Genomic DNA, 16,486 nt, shown 5'->3' with positions numbered 1-16,486 from the left:
GGCCAGGACTGCACTGCCACAACAAGGATTTAGGCTCATTGTAGCTTTCCCACTATCCGCCCAGAAGCACATGTGCATCCGCTGCCAGCAATGAGCTGAGCCGGGGCTCTGCAGACCTTGATGGAGCTGCTTGTAGCTTTCCTACCACCTGCTGTGAACAGCCTGGTCTCCGTGGTGGGTGGCAGGGGCCTGCCAAGAGCCTGGGCCAGCTGTGGCAGGCAGCTGGGAGGCTGCAAGCTGCTGCACTGAGGTCTGCGGAGCCTCAGCCCAGTTTGTTACTGGTGGTGGGTACATGTGCACTTCCAGACAGCTGGCAGGGAAGGGGCTGTGGCTGTGCTGCTACAGCAAGGATGGGGCTTCTTGCAGCCCCTGTTTTGTCTGCCCCTGGAATGACAATCTTACAAGTTGAGGCTGGGGTGCTTTTGGCATTCCAGCCAAAAACATTGCCAACTCCTGCCGTATAACATTATTCTTCAGCAAGCTATTATTGTTTCTTGTCATGCTTGCTTCTATTACTTATTGTTCCCTTTTAATAATTTAATGTTTTAATTTATGAAATCAATAGACACATATCAGACCACACTGAGGGAAAATGGAGTTATTCTGTACTACTATTTTTCATATACTACTAGCTGAAACCCACAAAACATTTGCAATTAAATTTTTATTGCGAAAGTATTTCTTTCAATACAGGATTTTTAGTTATCCTTTGACCAAATACTTTAATGGAATCAAAACTTCTCACCCTCAAAAAGGCTACACAAAACTGTCCATCTGTAAACACAAGCTTAGGAATATAAATACATACTTTGTCAAAAGTCTGACCTTGTGACTTGTTTATAGTCTTAGAATAAGAGGGCCCTTGTACGCATGAGGAAATTGCCCCTTTTAGTGGTTTAATTTTCCTTTTTAATGATTTAATTACGTAACAGTGTACACATTCGGTGGTATGTTATGTTTAAATTTTGTAACTGTACATGCTTGGCGATGTATTTTGGCTTAAATGACTTTTTTTTAGATAGCAAACTGAAACACATCCCATGTATTTTAGTTTGCTATGTAACAAATTACAGCAATATTCCTCGTGCACAATGGCCCTATCCAGAGAAAGTGGTGGGGCGGGTGCACAGGGTGCTGGAAGCCTAGTCATGCTCTGGGAAGCTCAGGCTTGGCAGAGCTTCCAGGGCCCTGTGCACCATCTCCGCTACCTTCTCCAGCTGTTGGCATACCCAGCTGTCTTCCTGTCATCTTCTCAGAGCAGCCAGCCCATTCCTGGGTGGTCCCAGGTGGCGGGACGGTGGTGGGGACAGTGCACAGGGCTCTGGAAGCTCTCCAAGCCCGAGCTTCCCTGAGCACACCTGGGCTTCCAGCGCCCCGTGCACCATTGGATCTGGCAGGTGCTGCCTGCAAGCTGGGGCTGCACCTGCGCAGCTAGCACCCTGCTTGGATGGCCCTAGGGGGTACCACCACCACAGAGGGAAGCACTGCCCCCCCTCCCTTCACCTCAGAAGCTGTGCAACCTAGCGGCAGCTCATACAGCCAGGCCCTGCCAGGGGTGCAGAGGGGGCCTGATCCTTTTTTTTTTTTTTGACTCCCAGAGTCTGCCTGCAGCTAGGGAGCAAGCTGCTGATGGGCTGCACAGTCCCTAAGCTGTGGGGGACCCTGGTATTTCCCTCTAGCAGCGGCACCCAGGCAGCACCCACCTGCTGGCACCCTACCCGGGTGGTCCTGGAGAGCACCACTGCTGCAGAGGGAAGCACCAGGGCCCCCTGCAGCTCAGGGCCTGCCTGCAGCTCACCCCGCAGCCACAAGAGGCAGGCAGGCCCTGGGAGAAAAAAAGAATTGGGCCCCTCGCCACTTTTTTTTTCCCCCCCCCACTGCAGAGCCTGCCCACTCCGCAGTGGGGTGCCCTGGTGCTTCATTTTAGCTCTGACTTTCCTGCATATCTGTTTGAAATGCCTCAGGGTCTATAATAACAGTACTCTTATTCTGTCTGTCCAGAGCACTCTGATTGGTTGTTTCAGTAAGCATTGTGACTGGCTGCCAAGATGATCAATTGGATTGCTCTGGACAGACAGAGTAAGCCTATTATTATTATTATTATTATTATTATTATTATTATAATAGATATTTTAACTTTAAACAGTTACTGTGTAAACATAACCTTCCCCTCCTTCATCTGTCAGTCAGGTTTTATTTCCATGCAATTACTTAAGCATGAACATATATCTCAGAAGATGGTAATGTAGCTAAATTTTATCCAAATTTTGTGAAGCATTTTGTTTTCCTACAATGATGTAAAGTTAAGCTGCTTCAAGTGACCATCTGATAGGACAAAGAGAATAGTTTTATCTAACAAACCAATATATACTGAAAAATAAGTAGCACCTGGAGAAGTCTTTGAATGAGAAACACTTGAAACATTAAGCAGAGGCAAATTCGGTGACAGCTCTAAACTGGATGTAATTGCGTTAGCACCAGTATAATTCATAGCTTGGCTATTCCTTTTTAACAGCGACAGCTCATGTGAACACAGTAATAGCACTGTCTTTTTAACTAGTTGGTAAATTAGTAGTAACAATTAAATCTAGGACAATAAGTGAGATTCCTTGTAAAGCTTATTAGAACACTTCAGGAATCTTCAGTGTAGTTCCCAATTGACTGCACCTCTACTGATGGTGGGTAATTGCATCCCTGTAGAAATCAACATAATTATTTAATATTTTAAGGGATGCTGTTAATTGTAAAACAATGTAATATTTTTACCAGTTGATATTAAATTTTGTTCATAAAGTAATTATAATAGCTGTTTCTTGACAATAATGTGGCTTGTCATTTAATAGAAAAGTATGTAAGCATTAATTTTAATATCAGATTTTGGCCTAAGGGAGCATATTTTTAGCTTTATTTATACAGTGTGGGAAATATCTAAGACATCATACACACTTCTTGCACTTTAATCAATGTTGTCATATAGCAGTGGCTCCCATCCTTTTTTTTGCTATGACCCTAAATTCGGTTCGCAACACCCACTCCTGCCACCATCTCATTCATGCCCAGTGGTGTCAGCAGAGCCTGGGCCAGGCCTGGATCGTGGGGAGCAGCAGCAGCAACAGCTGCATGGACTGTGTGCCAGGAGAGCCCCACAGGCGGAAGGGGCGGACCCCCCACAACCCCAATTTGGTTGTGCCCCAAGGTTGGGAACCACTGTCATATAGAAGAGCCTGCATATATTACTCAACTACTTTTTATAAGCTGACTTTTTCATATTTTGTTATAGCCACTTCTATAAAATATAGTTGTTATAGGTATCAGTCTTAAGTGAAATGGTGTTTATTAAGCATTTAGATGATTGAGGGTTTGTGTGGAAGGTAAATCTCTTCATAAATATGTATTCCCAGCTGTTCTGCTTAGAGGTTATAGTAAAAGGAAACCAGATGTCCCTTAGGCCAGGGGTCGGCAGACTTCTGCCTGTGTGGGCCAGAGCTTATGATCTAGTTGTCTCTGCATGCTGTAAGTTTCTACCTCTGCATCCCCTTGGAGCAGTCGGCTGCCAGAACAGCCAGCCACTCTGTAGCAAACGTAAGCTCAAATGCTGTGGAGCAGCAGACAGCATGGCACAGCTCTGTGAAACCAATTCCCCATGCTAGATTGGAGCTCTAGGCCAGATTGGACTCCCTGCCTTTCATAGAAAATGTGGTCATCGGTATCTACCAGAAAAACAGTATTTGATTGGTCACACTTTGATACTACTTCAGGGATGCTGGAACATAAGGCTGTGGGACAATTTTATAAAGTTTGAAATGGGATTTGACTGAGCTCGTTTTCGGAGCATCTTTCTTTCATTCCTTCAAAAGACAGACTCTAGAATCTCTGATTTTGATCCCTGACGTGCCATGGCACTTGGAAAGCACTGGCACTCTGCAATAAAGATGATCTAATTCATCTTTTCGTACAGTCTTTTGGCAACCTTCTTGTGAAAAGGATCTTTATGAAATTAAATGATTATTAATTCAGTAGACTGCTTGCTAAAGGATTTCCTTAAAATATTAAGAGAAAGCGAATAAACTCTACTGGGTTTTTTCAAGCCTTTATATGACAGCCACTGTTACAGAGTTTTTTTTATTTTATGGATGATGGCAGAGAGGTTAGAGGTGCAGGGTACTAGATGTTCCCTTTGGAGCCCCTTTTGTCAGAATTGCTTTACTGGTTCTTGCAAGGCACAGCTGACATTCTACCCGGAAAATGAGTTTATAATTTCTGTGATGCACTTAGTCTGTGCTAATTGGGAATCTCTGGTTCCTAAGTAATCTTGTTGGCAGATCAGAGCACACAGCATTGTTTGTGCTTTTTTTTTTTCAGGTGGCAGAAGGTCACAGAAAGAGCAGATTGTCTTGAGCTCCACAGAATGTTATTTCAACTAATAAGGTCATTGGCCAGAGAATATAGAGAGCTCAGACTGTAGTAAATTGTCTGAGTTAAGAATAGATGGTGTAAGAAGAGAAAAGAGATCAGAATTTGACAGTCAGTTCTGTTTGTTCATCATGCTGTGGTCCATGGATTCATTTCAGTGTGCTTTTAGTCTGTTTGAGCTGGAAGGCAGAACCAGACCTGTTATTGGAAGCAGGAGAATGGTTTGTCCCTGAACTTCTCTCCAGGTGCTTTTCTAATCTCCATGACAGCAGGCCGATTTAACCATACCTCCCTGCTGTTGAACTTTTCTAAATTTCATTTTTAATTTTTAAATAAAATTTTAGCTCGGTTATTTGGCTAACTCCCAGCTGTTAACATGGGGAAAATGAAGCCATGTCTTGGAATCACGTATGAGGCAACAGGGGGTGGGGAGGGGAGCAGGCAGCTTCTGCCTGCCCATCTACTGCCTTTGCACCCCCTGCCTCTCCCCTCCGCAGCCCTCATCCCCCTCATCCTTCTCCCCCCACTCCCTATACTGTTTCTGACCCGTGTCTCTTCCTCCTCCCACCCTGCCACTTAGTCTTATTCTGACGGTTTTCATCCCCATTGCAGCCTAGGGCTTAGAGCACAGCCCCAGCCTGGCCCCATAGCAGCAGTGCAAGGTCCACCCCACTGCTATGGATACAGGCTGGGGCCCTGCTCTGTGCTCTAGCTTGGAGTGGGGACAGAGCCTGCCAGAGTGGGGGGCAGAGGCTGTGGGGAGAGACGGAAGGAAGGGGGTTGGGAGCCTGAGGCATTGTGGGGAGAGATGATCAGGAGCAGGGAGGGGCAGGGGCTTGATGCTGCAGGGGAACAGGTAGAAGGCAAAGGCTGTGGGGAGAAAGAGGAGGTGTCAGGCATGAACCGGGGCAACGGAGGGCTGGACGGTCAGCCGAAGGCAAGCTGCTCTAGTGCTTCCCTCCTACCCCCACTGCCTGTTCCCCTATACTGCTTTCCCTATTGCATGGTGGTGGGGACAAAGTTCCTTCAATAATTAGATTCTATACCTGGAAATTATAACAAAATTATAAATTTCCATGTATAGAATCTACTTATGGGGACTGTCTTAAATGCATGGTATCTTGTATTTGCATAAATATGGTACACTGATCAGTTCCATTTTTGGCAGAAGTCTTTTCAGTGCCTTAGTGTGCTTGTACACGAGCACGGAGGCTGCTCCAACGTGCTGTAATTACAGTGTGTCATCTGGAGGATGACAATTACTGCACTCCAGCAGCCTCCTGCGTCCTGTGTATCGGCATCCCTGCACTTGAAAATGACCGTGGGGGCACTTGAATTAAAGCCCATTTAACAAGCTTTAGTTCAAGTGCCCCCGCTGCCATTTTGAAGCATGGGGATACTGATGCATGAGACACTGTGGCACTTGAATTAAAGTGTCTCTCGGAGCTGCTGTAATTAAAGCACCACCCCCCTTTCCCCCTACCCCAGAGCATGTGTAAAAGTGCCCTTAGTATATAGGTGAAGATGAAGTCTACCTAAGATCTTCTCCTGGGCATATACAGCTTTATGAAAGATCCTGAGTCCCATTCTGGAGACATACTGGAAAAGATTGGTTGTCCTAATTCTTTGAAAAAAGGCATTTTTCAGATAAGCATAAGTACAGTTTTCTAGTTTTGGTGACCTGTCCTTTGTAAAGTTAAGGGCCTCAAACTAAATGGAGTTCTAAAGTAATGCAGAAGAGTTATTCTCTTTGAGCCGTCAGAGCATGTTGTTAATATCTGGGCTGTTCGGCTGGTGGCCTGTGGGCTGCATCTGCCCCCTCAGGGATTAACCTGTCCTTGGGTTCCTGGTCCAGGTGTGGCTTCTCCCACTGCTCCAGCTGTTGCCAGAATCTCCCAGCTCCCTTTCCCTCTTCCAGGTCCTGCTTCCTGTCGGTCCCCTAGGAATAGGGCAACACAGTCCACAGGGCTGAGGGAGCCTATGGCTGGGCAATTCAGGGAGACCTGGTGCAGGGGTGTTAGCACAATGTGACTGAGGGAGGTGTGCCCGCTGTGTTGCATGGCAGGTCCTTGGCCACTCACAAGTTCACTAACCCTGCAATATATTACTGAGTAGATTGTCAATTGCCAGTGATTTTAAAAAGCTGACTATTGTGGGCCCAAGAGCTCTTGTTTGCTGCCCTGGAATCTTTCAGGCAAGGAGACAGATGTAAGAAGATAGATCACATTTCTTACTGCCACAGAGATTAACAAGGGCGTGGAGCAGGACGAAATCTGTATCTGTTGGCAATCTGATTTTAGATTAGTTGCAAACAGGAGTAAACCCTTTATGAGGTATGAATGAAAGGGATAATTAACTGAACAATTATTTTCCAACTTTCAAACTGTTATACCCTGGACTTTTTACCAGTTGGGTATCAGTCATTCTGTTTGCTACATTGTATACTTTCTAGTCGCTGCCTATTCACTGCAGCAAGTTCTTGATTGTCTGCAATTTCATGTCCAAATGTCACCCACTTGATTGTCATGTAATCTAGAACTCACTCCTTGAGATGGTTTCTCATGTTTGAAGTTGAAGCTAATTGGTAGGTCATACCTTGGAATGAAAAGGAATTTATATTGCAGTTGATCCACTTGTTTTTCCTACATTGATAAAATGGACTTCAGTGGTGAATGTTGAAAAGGAATGCACTGAAAGGGTACGTCCACACATGCAAGCACGTGTGCTTGCAGCAGCTCAAGTGAAGCGGTGCAAATTTGAGCCAGGGTTTTTTGCCTCAGCACGTGTGCCCAGATGCACACTTTAGTGTAGGGCAAATTGTGGGGTTTGCAGGAGGGGAGTAGGAAGTGGGGTGGGGGGATGTGGGGCTCTGTGGGTAGGTGTGGGTGGATCGTGGCAGGACTGGGGGGGATCCTCAGCAGGGCCCAGACCCTGTGCACAACTCACAGATTCCATCCCCCACAGGGCTACAGGCCCGCCAACAGGGGCCACATGGCCCCCGCAGGGGCTACCACCTCTTCCCGCAGGCCCACATGCCCCACCCTGCTTGTTCCCCAGCCCCCCAGATTGCTGCCTTGCCTGGCTGTATCCCTCACCAGCTCCTGCAGGTCCCCCGATGGCTGCCCCACCCAGCTCCGCTCACTACCCCAGACCCCCAATGGCTGCCCTGCCTGCCTGGTGGGGCAGCCATTGGGGGAGTGGGCTGGGGCTGGGTGGGGCAATGATCTGGGGAGCTTGGGGAGCGTGCGGGGCCGGTGGGGGTCCCCCCATGGTCCCCTCCCCCATCCTCCAGTCCCCGCCCCACCCCTACTTACAAGCATGGAGCATGGGTCCAGCTCCCTGCAGCTGGCATGCTACCTGCCCTTCATGGGCAGGCAGCGTGCTTCAGCACCAGGGTGAGGACCAGCCACAGAGACACTCATGGCTGGCTACCAGAGCGTCTCTGTGAATGACTGAGCCTCTGGTTGCCTCAGGGCATAGTCCGGGACTGTGCCCTGCCTCACTTCCCTCCTCCCTCCCTCCCCCCCGGGCCATTTTTTGGGGGGGAGGGCTTGACCCCAGGAGATCCAGGGTTCGAATTTTGCCCCCATTTTTTCATTCCTGCATGTGCCTCTTGCTGCGTCTCAAAGGGCTTTGAGATACTCAAAGAAGCATGTGCACACTTGTGTGGACGCACCCAAAATGTATATCCATTTTATGCTTGCATTTTGTACTCAAACGAATTTCAAGAGCAAATCTGAGTATTTGCAGCTCATTGATTTATACTCACTTTTAAAATATGGCTATATGTCTCTGTCATGCCATCACTGTTCACCTGCAGTAAATTCATTTAACAAAGAAACTAGAGGGGTTGGTGAAGTTCATAATCTTTCCAGGTAGTGTACTCAAATTCAGAGTTGTGAAGAAATAGAATGGTAATTATAGTAAAGTTGCAGGTTTTTTTTGTCAGCAGACATAAGAGACTAAATAGAGCGTAACGTAGATTATTTAAAAGCTTTTTAAAACTCCTTGAAGAGATGTACAGAGCAAAACAAAATGTCACTGACAAGGGTATCTCAGTGATATGGAATATATTTTGTGCACAAGCAGTTATGAAGTAGCACTTATTTTTCCCACTTTTCTGCTGACCTACACTAGCAAACTGGGACATGAAGCACTATGAAGTTGGAGAGAAAGATGGTATAAGACAGTCATTGTAGCCCCATATTGCAAATATTTCAGATGGAAAATGTCTTTAATATGAATGGGTTGCTCCCTTGAATGAATGTACACATTACATTACTTAAGTGTTTTTGTAATCGGTGCTATTATGTTTTGTGTGAGATGCCAGATTGAGCTGCCATATCCAGATAAAGTGATATAAAGTAGGTTTCCTGTTATCAGACTTCTTACCCTGGCAGCAATATTCTGTACCATTTGTAATCTAGAAATTAATTAGGAAAGTGGACCGTTTGCTTTAGAATGTATTGAAAGGGTCAGGAAGGTGATGTAAGGAGGAAAATGATACATTTCAGGGGAGGGATAGGATGGAAGAAAAGCAAGAAATTTACAATATAGCATTTTCATTCTAATGTTTATAATTCATCTATCAGAGGGACCATAATGGATGTGATAATACTCCTCACAGTTATTTGTATCTGTAATGTAAGTTGGCTTTAAATGATCTGAGCAAACTCCTGCAGAGGGAAGAGTATATGAAAGCATTTTTGGAGTCCAGTATTCTATTGCAAAATTAATTACTCTTAAAATGAGTGATGCTTTTAAAGTTATAGAGCTCTCCAGTGACTTTCTATGTTATTTTATACCCAAAATACCATCCTCATGACACTTTATTTCAGGAGTAAATTTAAGGTAACTTTATTTACTCAATATACTTTCCTGTTCTAAGCTGTATTGAAGTCTGATGGTACTATAACTTGAATATTAATTTTAATGAAAATAGCTTTTTATTATTCCAATAAAATCATTGATAGTTGTAAATTTGCCATTATCAAATATTTGCTAATTTTTGAGAGTCGAAACCCCTAAAGCTATAAATGTATTTTTCTTTTGCAGGGGATCTTTCCTGCCAATTATATTCACCTGAAAAAAGCAATAGTCAGCAACAGAGGGTGAGTATTTTTCTTGATTATTAAGAAACTGCAGTATTTGTATAAAGGAGAACACAGTCCAAGAAACAATTCAGTTGGATTCTTTAAAGTAACAGTATTTACATGTTTTCCTCTTTAATCATTTTTGTGTATGCTGCACTTTTTAAAACTTGAAAATCAAATGTTGCTTTATAGAGGTTGTCCACCATTTATAAAATCTTATGAATTTTTTTCTTTTTAGTATTGCAAAAACAAATATCTGTTTACTCTTCTGGCTGTACACTGTGAGAGTAACTCCATGAATAATAATAATATAATTAGTAATGGACTTTTTAAAGAAACCATTCCCTCCACTGTTTCTTATTTCATTTTTTTAAGCATGAATGGGTGAAGTTTTATAAATTGCAATACACCTAGCGGGGTGGGGGAGATAACCCAGAAAAATAGCAAGCACCTCAGATATTCTTATGGTGACTTTCAATGACTTTCAGTGGGCTGGGGAGTGGGGGACCCTGAAGGTAAAATTTTCAAAACACTGAAGAAGATTATGACTTGAAGTCACATTTTCAAAAGTGACTTAGGCAAGCTTTTTTGAAAAAATTGTGGGGGGGTATGTTTACGTTGAAATTGGAAAATCTCATTAAAACATAGCTAAGCATACTTGTTGTTTTTTAGTAGTGAAGATGTAGTGACACAGATTTCAATAAAAGTTTTAGCTGCTTACTGCTGAGTATGGGTGTGCGCTCTGGTTGCTGGCCTGAACTTTTGTGTGTCATTTTGCATTCACTGCTATTATTATCTGTTCTTGTCCAAAAAAGTCTCCCCATGTAGCATTCATGTCTCCAAATTGCATTACTTGCTCTGAAGCGGGTGTCAAACTCATCTGAGCCCATGGGGATGATCCATCGGCCAGATCAGGCCCATGGACTGGCTGAGGAGGGCACCATGTATGGTGTGCATATTGGGCCCTGTGTGCAGAACTCGTTTGGCAGGGTGTGGGTCAACTCAGACCCATGGGCAGCACCTGGGCTGGAAGACAGATCTGGGTTCTGTGGGCCAGATCTGGTGTGCAGTGCTTAACTTTCATACCCAAACTTTCATGCTCTAAAGCAGTGATTCTCAACGAGGGTGCCATTAGATTTTCTTAATGGTGCCATAGGATGCTGCAAAATAATTGTGCTATTAGGCATACAAGCACCTAAACATGATTCACCAGATAAACCCAAAGATGTCAAATACCATGTTTACTTGCATACCCCACACACATTTCCAAAATTGGGGGGTGTATCTTAAGCAGGGAAGCTGATTTTTCTTTGGAGTATAGAAACAGGAAGAGGCTGTACTCCAATAGCTGCCGAAAATGGCTGCCACTTCTTTCTGGCAAAGCTGGCAGCAGGGGCAGCTTTCAATGTTAACCCTCGCACGGCTATTAGCTAAGCAGAATAGGTTCTCAGTAGTAGCAGATTAGCTGACTCGGCATGTGAGCTGCTGCATGCCATCTGTAGTACACTGATGAGGCTTGTGGTGTGGAAATATCACTTTATTATTTACAGGAACTTGTACAACGAACTAATTACAGTAAAGAAGTAACAAGTCTTGCTACTGCTCTTGCAATGGTCTGGAGCCTCACCTTGTTGCTGTCCTAGTATGGGAGGAATCTCATGCTGCCTCACCCTTACTGACTCCTGGGATGCTATGCTTCCTGGATACTCTGTTTCCAGGAGGATTTACTTTATGGCCCCTGACAGATGTTACACTTAATAGATGAGTAACTGGTTAATCATGTCTTAAGTAGTGACCTGGCTCCATGTTCAATCAAGTAACGGCAAGATAAAATGAGGAATAAGTCTCAAAGTTATTAAACAAAATAATAACTTTATGGTTGCTTCATATCATGCCTTTAATTGAATATGTGGCCAGTGCTCCCAGCCTTCAGAACATGCTGGAGCTCTTCAAGACTACTGTGTGCTCCAGGGGCTGAGAGCACTTGTCAGCTGATGGGCTCCCAGCCAGGGAATGTGTGGTACGCTCCCTGAGCTGGGAGCCCCAATCACATGGAGCATAGCAGGAAGCACAATTTTGGGGATTGTGCATCAGATCCCATTGTGCTTTTAATTTAACGTCTGTCAGAGGCCTGTGTCACACAGTTGGCTATGACTATGGAAAAATATTTTTTGTACATTCTGCCTTGCAAAAACAAGGGGTGTGTGTGTGTGTGTGTTATTTGGGAGGGTATGGTATGCAATAAAATATGGTAAGCCTCCATGGTGTAAGAAACATTTTGATCTGTTGTGTTGTTATGACTTCTTTGCAACGGAAGAATTGCTCTTATTTTTCCATAGTCAGAAAATAAGTAAAGGCAAAGAGCTGGCATTTTCGAGGGGTGTTTTGAGTTTCAACAAGAGGTACCCTAAAAATGTTGAGAATCGCTGTTCTAAAGGCATGTCTATGCAGTAAATTTACAAGACTAGGCAAAGATATGCTGCAGCAGTGGTTTTCAAACTGCCTAAAGTCATATCACGTTTATATCACTTCTTCTGCCATGGAACCCCTAGCCCTGTCTCCCAGGCTGTGAGAGTTGATATGGAGCCAGGCAACCCAGCATAGCAGTGGCAGCCACCATTACCCCAGTCTCTTTATGGAACCCCTGATGACCTATTGCATAACCCCAAGGTTTTGTGGAACAAAGTTTGAAAACCACTGTGCTGAAAAATTTGCATGGACTGCTTCCTAAATCAGAAATGTCTGTGCTGGCACTGTGCTTTGGGAAGGCCAGTTAAGAGTGCTGAGCATCTGTGCTAATTAGCCTGTTCCCATGCTAATTATCCTCCTGTTATGCTTTATGAATGTAGCTATGCTCTCTCTGGTTAGGAGGCAGCTGATGTGGAGTGGTGTGAAGTGCTTGAGAGAGCTGCTGCTTGGTTTAGTAAATTTACTGTGTAGGCATGGCTTAAATGGCTTTGAGGATGTGCCGATTCTGATGTCTAATCATTAATGCTTAAGCACAGGATTTGAAGTCAGCAAGTGATGTTTAGGAGCTTATCTCCAAAAAATAAGTCATCCGCTTCACACGGTCAAACCAAACAAATAGAAGACCCTGATGTTCTACAGCTTCTTTTCTCCAATATTTAGTTAATGTTAACATGTGCCAAGAGACAGTAAGTGAACTAGTAAGTTGTAAAATGGCTTGCAACTTAACGTGTCAAAGGCATTGAAACATTAAAGACTGAAAAAACTGTGGTGTTAGGAAAAGAACTGAAACTATTCTTGTTACATGTCCCAAAGGAATATCAACATCCAAGGGGAACAGTGAAGTCAATAATCAAACCTGATGTATGTGGACCCAAAACTCCTTGCCTAAAGGAGTTCCTGGCAATTATGACTAAACTACACAGTTAATAATACTGCAGTTAATCATTTCGGAAAGAACTGCTCTAGCACTCTGAAGAACTCTTGCAGATGACGACAAAATAGCAGTACAGAAACACCGTCCAAAACATAGACAGTAAGAACTTAAATGCCATACTGGGTCAGAACAGTGGTCCATCTAGCCCAGTATCCTGTCTTCAGCAGTAGCAGAAGTGGATACTATACCAGGGGAACATTAAACCAGATATCTCTAGTGATCTACCCCATTTATTATCCTCCCTGGCATCTACCATCATTGGTTTAGTGATGCCAGAGGAAACATCTCCAACCATTCTATTCAACAGTTATTATTAGATCTATCCATTAATCTATCTATTCCCTTTTTGAACTTGACTATTTGATTGCCTCTACCACCTTCTGTGGCAATGAATTCTACAGATTAACTGCATTGCAGAAAGAAGTACTTTGTACTAGTACTAAAGTTCTAGTAATCTGGGATTTGATGAATAATAGAGGTGCACCTATATATCAGTCACACATAGGATTGGCACGGATAAAAGGAAAATTAACAATATCAACAATAGGCTTTTTGGCCAGTGTAGCCAATAATGTTACCAATAAATGCCGCGTGCATGTGTGTAGCCACAGCATGTACATGGCCAGGAATGCAGCTTGGCATGTTGAAGAGCAGCATCCAGCTGGTAAGTCGGGGGGGGGGGCATGTGGTGGGGAGCAGATTGAGGCCCCCAGAGTGAGGGAGGGAGTGGTGCAGGGGCCAGGGGCAGGTGTTGCCCAGCCAGGGCAGTGAATGCGACCCCACCAGGAACAAGGTGGAGCCTTGGGCAGCTTGTTCGGGGAGGTGGGGGGGCAGTTCCCTGCTGCTGTGCACACCCCTGGCACAGGCATGTGCCACCTCAGATTTGTGCATGGGGTGAGGACTGACTTCTTACCCTGGACTCAGGGCCAGGGGCTGTGGTGGCCTCTTTCTGGCAATGGGGGCTGGGACAGGCAGAGGTGGTGCTGGGAGCAGGGGCTATGGGGAATTCTGGGGTGGCTATAGCCCTTCCCAGTGCTGCCCCTACCCACCCTGAACGTAGTCTCAGCCCAGTTCTCCTCCCCCCCCGGAAGTGGCTGGCACAGCCTCTGGCACCAAGCCTGCAGGAGACAGCCCACCCTTGTCCCGTGCACAAATCCGGGCAGCTACATGCCCACCTGTGCCTCCCCCCAGGGGTTCATGCAGCAGCAGGGAGCCACCCCCCTTCCCACACCCTGGACAAGTCACCCCTGGCTCCACCCCACTCCTGGCAGGATTGCATTTACCACCCTGGCTGGGCACTGCCTGCCCCGTCCTACTCCCTTCCTCACCATGGGGGCCTCGATCTGCCCCTCCCATGTCCCCTCCCCCCCCCCCCCAGCCTTGTCGGGAGGTCCCGTCCCCCCCCCCCCCCCCCACAGGCTTGTCGGGAGGAGGCTGCTCTCCAAGGTGCTGGGCTGCATATCAGCTGTCCACCACTATTGGATCCGTATGGACCAATATGGCTGGTTAATAATTGGCCATTGGTATTGGCCAAAAAAGTCTTTATTGGTGCACCCCTAATGAATAACAGTTTCCTGTTCACACCCTTCATGATTTTTCTTAGACTTTTGTCATATCCCTCCTCAGTCTTCTCCTTTCCAATTTGAAGACTCCTTTCTAGCCTCTCTTGGCATGGCAGCTGTTTCATGATCATTTTGGTTGCCCTTTTTGGTACCTTTCCAATTCCAGCATGTCCTTGTGATGTGAAGATCAGAACTGTACACACTATTTAATATGGGGGTGCACCAAAGGTTTCTGTAATGGCACAATAATGTTTTCTGTTTTGTTTTCAATTCCATGCTTAAAGATGGCCAGGATTTTGTTGGTCTTTTTGGTTGCTGCTGCGCATTGCGCTGGCTTTCTTAGAGAGCTGTCTACAGTGATTCTAGTGTCTCTTTCTGGAGTCATAAGAGCTAGTTCAGAACCCAGTATTGTGTACATATAGTTGAAGTTATTTTTCCATATGTGCACTCCTTGAACTTGTCGACATTGAAGTTCATCTGCCAATTTTTTTGCCCACTCACTTAGCTTGGTGACGTCTTTCTGCAGCTCCTCTCCATCCTTTTGGGATTTGACTAATCAGAATAATTTGGTATAGTCTGCAAACTATGAGATTTTACCATGCACCCCCATTTCCAAATCATTGATGAAAATGTTGAATGAATTTGAGCCAACAGAGATCCCTGCAGGACCCCACTTTTGACTTCCTTCCATCCTGAAAATTGACTGTTTAACCCTACCTTTTGCTTCCTATCTTTTAACCAGCTCTCTATCCATGAAAGAACCTTTCCTCCAGTCCTGTGACAACACAATTTTTTAAAAGCCTTTGGTGAAGGACTTTATTGAAAGGAAAGCTTTTTGTGAAAGTCCAAATGTATTATGTCAACTAGATCCCTCTTGTCTATATGCCTGTTAACACCTTCAAAGAACTCCAGCAGATTGGTGAGGCAGGATTTCCCTTTAGAAGAACCATGCTGACTCTTTCCCAGCAGATCATATTTGTCCACATGACTGTTGATTTTGTTGTTTGCTATAGATTCTACCAATTTGCCAAGGGTGGCAGTGGGAGTCATTGGTTTTTAGTTCCCAGAATCAGCTCTGGAGCCCTTTTTAAAGGTGGGTTATGTTGGCAACCTGCCAGTCCTCTAGCACAGAGGCCGTTTGTTACAATAGGTTACATAATATTGCCAACAGTTCCGCAATTTCACTTTTGAGTTCCTTCATAACTCTTGGGTGAATGCCATCCGGTCTTGGGGACTTACTAATATTTAATGTTTCCATCTTTTCTACAACTTCTTCTCTTGTCACTTCTGTATGGTCCAATTCTACAGACCCATCTACTAGGAAGGATTGATTTGGCATGGGAATTTCCTCAGTATCCTTTTCAATAAAAACACAATGCAAAGAATTCAGTCAGCTTCTCTGCTATGGTGTTATCATTCCTGAGTACACCTTTTACACCTTGGTCCTCTAATGGTCCCCCTGATTCTCTTGCTGGCTTCCTGCTTCTGATTTTAAAAGTTTTTTTATTATTAACTTTAGCATCCTTTGCTAGATGCTTCTCACATTCTTTTTTGGACTGCCTTATTTTGCTTTTACATTTGATCTGCCAATGTTTGTGAGCTTTCCTATTTTTCTCATTTGCCCTTGAATGTCATTCTTAACTCTGCAAGTAAATCATGCAGGAGTTTCATTGAACACCTGGTATCCTTTTTGATTTGTGGTATACACTTTTCCTCTGCCTCTCAGATGGTATTTTAAACAGCTTCTAAGCTGCCTGCAATCTTGTTTTCATGTCCTCCCTCCCACTAGAATGTTGAATGTGATGGTTACAATCACGATAACAGGGTTATTGGCTCACCAACAGATATTTCTTGAGCCAGGTCCCATGCGTTACTCAGGATTAGGTCTAGAATTTTCTTTTCTTGTGGAGAAAACTGAAGACATCTGTTTGCAGCCTCAATGATTTAAGATGGCTTACATAGGTATGATGCTGCCTTGAGCAAGGTGTGGGGAAGGGAGAATTAGACTTGATGAC

The 16,486-nt window shown here is 44.7% G+C and overlaps 1 protein-coding gene across 1 annotated transcript in view; it reads left to right on the top strand.

Moving 5' to 3' along the window:
- Positions 1 to 16,486, top strand: part of DOCK3 (dedicator of cytokinesis 3) — a 590,333-nt gene that overhangs the window by 72,238 nt on the left and 501,609 nt on the right. Inside the window, exon 4 of the mRNA XM_025213329.1 lies at positions 9,469 to 9,524. Coding sequence (XP_025069114.1) covers positions 9,469 to 9,524 — 56 coding nt within the window. The remainder of the gene's footprint in view (positions 1 to 9,468; positions 9,525 to 16,486) is intronic.

The sequence above is a fragment of the Alligator sinensis genome, unplaced genomic scaffold (assembly GCF_000455745.1).
Source record: "Alligator sinensis unplaced genomic scaffold, ASM45574v1 scaffold630_1, whole genome shotgun sequence".
In the NCBI taxonomy this organism is placed as follows: Eukaryota; Metazoa; Chordata; order Crocodylia; family Alligatoridae; genus Alligator; species Alligator sinensis.
This window is presented reverse-complemented; position numbering and strand designations above follow the sequence as displayed.